General features: G+C 50.4%; 1 protein-coding gene across 1 annotated transcript in view; it reads right to left on the reverse strand.

Moving 5' to 3' along the window:
- The window catches only part of LOC105893959 (neural-cadherin-like), a 141,036-nt gene that overhangs the window by 56,420 nt on the left and 82,116 nt on the right, over nt 1-2,500 (reverse strand). Inside the window, exon 7 of the mRNA XM_031576959.1 lies at nt 1,500-1,642. Within this exon, the coding sequence (XP_031432819.1) occupies nt 1,500-1,642 (143 nt within the window). The remainder of the gene's footprint in view (nt 1-1,499; nt 1,643-2,500) is intronic.

Raw genomic sequence — 2,500 nt, forward strand, 5'->3', positions numbered from 1 at the left:
CACACTTACAAATACACACAAACACACACACACATACATACACTCACACACTTACAAATACACACAAACACACACACACATACATACACTCACACACTTACACATAGACACAAACACGCCAACACAAGCAAAGAACACAAAAGAAAACTGTTTACAATGATCGGGTAGGAAAATATTTGCCTTTCTTCCCAGAATCCCTTCTTTATTCTCCCACAATCTGCTACCACTGCCAGTGTGGCTCTGCCTGTCTTTGATGCTTTTCCCCATGCAACCCAGGCACAAATAAATAAATAAGGATGTAAATAAATAAATAAATAAATAAAGCAATAGCTTTCTCGGCTGCCTGTGTCTATGCTGGAGCCTGCCGCTAAAGCTAAGGCTGAGGCTGAGGCTGAGGCTGGAACTGGCTGTGCTGCGGGTGGTGGTGGTCGTGGTGGCAACGGGTGGGGAGAGGGATGGGAGCAAAATAAAATGGCACAGAGGCTTTGAAGTGACAACTTTTCACCATGTAGCAGCGAGGAAGCCAAGGGCCATCTGTTTGCCCTGGCCTGGGATAAGGCATGCAGAGGAGAGGAGAGGAGAGGAGAGGGGAGGAGAGAGAAGAGGAGAGAGAAGAGGAGAGAGAAGAGGAGAGGGGAGGGGGGGAGGAGTAGGGAGAAGAGGAGAGGAAGAGAAGTGAGGGAAATAGAGGTGAGAAGGGGATGAAAATAGTTGAAGAAGAAAAGATGGGATAAGGAGAGACGAGAATAAGAGAGGAGACAAAAGCATCAAGACGGACTGCACAGAGAGGAAGAGAAAAGGAGAGGATCGAAGAGAAGGAGAGGAGAGGAGCAGAGCAGAGCGTGGGAGCGATAAGGAGGTGAGCAGCTTAGCATAAGGTAGCGTCTCCACCAGTGAGGCAACAGGCTTGTGTAAACAAATGATAACCTCAGATTGCAGACATAATGTAACCTTGACTGTACGACAGAAAAATACAGAATACATACAGAGACACAGACACAGACACACACACACACACACACACACACAGAGAGAGAGAAAAGAGGCTCACCAGGCTGTGAGAAAGGAGACAACAGTCATGGTGGTATGTGTGTGTGAGAGAGTGTTTGTCTGTGTGTGTGTGTGTGTGTGTGTGTGTGAGAGAGAGAGAAAGAGAGAGAGAGACAGAGAGAGAGAGAGAGACAGAGAGAGGAGACAAAAGGCTGAGAACGAGGGAGAGAAAACTCTTTCTGTGGGTTTAGAAACGTCCTTGTTACAGATTTCTCTCCCGAAGGGTTTTGGACTGGAATTTCTCCCTGGTCCCAGTTACCACAGCAACCCATTTCAAATAACCATCCAGAATGTTTGAGTGTGCTGTGCGTATGTGTGTATGTATGTGTGTGTGTGTGTGTGTGTGTGTGTGTGTGTGTGTGTGTGTGTGTGTGTGTGTGTGTGTCTGTGTGTGTGTGTGTGTGTGTGTGTGTGTGTGTGTGTGTGTTTATGCCAGCATCTTTGCCCACCCTTCTGGTTGTCCAGCTCAAAGTTGCTGTCCTCGTTGCCTCCGGTGATGGCGTATGTCACTCCGTCTCCGTCGGGGTCCTTGGCATGGACGATGGCCACCAGCGTCTCAGGCCCCGCGTCCTCCGAGAGGAAGGTCTTATAACTGCAGCAGAGAGAGGGAGAGAAGGGGGGTAGACAGGGAGCGAGAGACAGCAGAGAGTGACAGAGAGAGAGAAGGGAAGAGAGAAAGAGTGGGAGAGAGAGAGAAGGGGGAGAAGAGATACAAAGATAGATAGAGAGAGAGAGAGAGAGAGAGAGAGAGACGGAGAGAGAGAGAGAGAGAGAATTCAGTCCCAGCACATCAGAGGCCGAACCATCTGTTTCCCGCACCAATCCTCTGAAGCCTTTCCCATGATGCTCTCCCAACACCAGCAGCACACACACACACACACACACGCGCACACACACACACACACACACACACACACACTCCAATGTCGGCACAGTTTCCTCCCAAACCCCACCTTTCGCTGCTATGCTAAGTCCACGCTGAGATAAGTGAGTGAGTGTGTGTGTGTGTGTGTGTGTGTGTGGCTGTGGCTGTGGCTGAGGCCCATACTCCGTGGCTTGTTTCTCACTGCTGGCAGTGGCGCTCTGAGTTCGTCCAAATGCCTGCTTCTCCTCCGGGCTGCGCTTTTACAAAATGCCAGGCGAGCAGCAGGCTTATCTTCTGCAGTGGGGTGGTATGGAGGATCGGAGTGGGGGTGGGAAGTGGGGAGTGGGGGTGGGGGGGGACGCTACAGTGTGAAATCCCCTTTCTGAAGCATCAGTGGGAGAATTACTCCAGATTTCAAGGGCTCCATGGACCAGCAGCCAGAGATGAGAAAACACAGAACACACAGGAGGGTGGGTGTGTGTGTGTGTGTGTGTGCGTGTGTGTGTGTGTGTGTGTGTGTGTGTGTGTGTGTGTGTGTGTGTGTGTGTGTGTGTGTGTGTGTGTGTGTGTGTGTGTGTGTGTGGT

Source organism: Clupea harengus, chromosome 11, assembly GCF_900700415.2.
Source record: "Clupea harengus chromosome 11, Ch_v2.0.2, whole genome shotgun sequence".
NCBI classification, from domain to species: Eukaryota; Metazoa; Chordata; class Actinopteri; order Clupeiformes; family Clupeidae; genus Clupea; species Clupea harengus.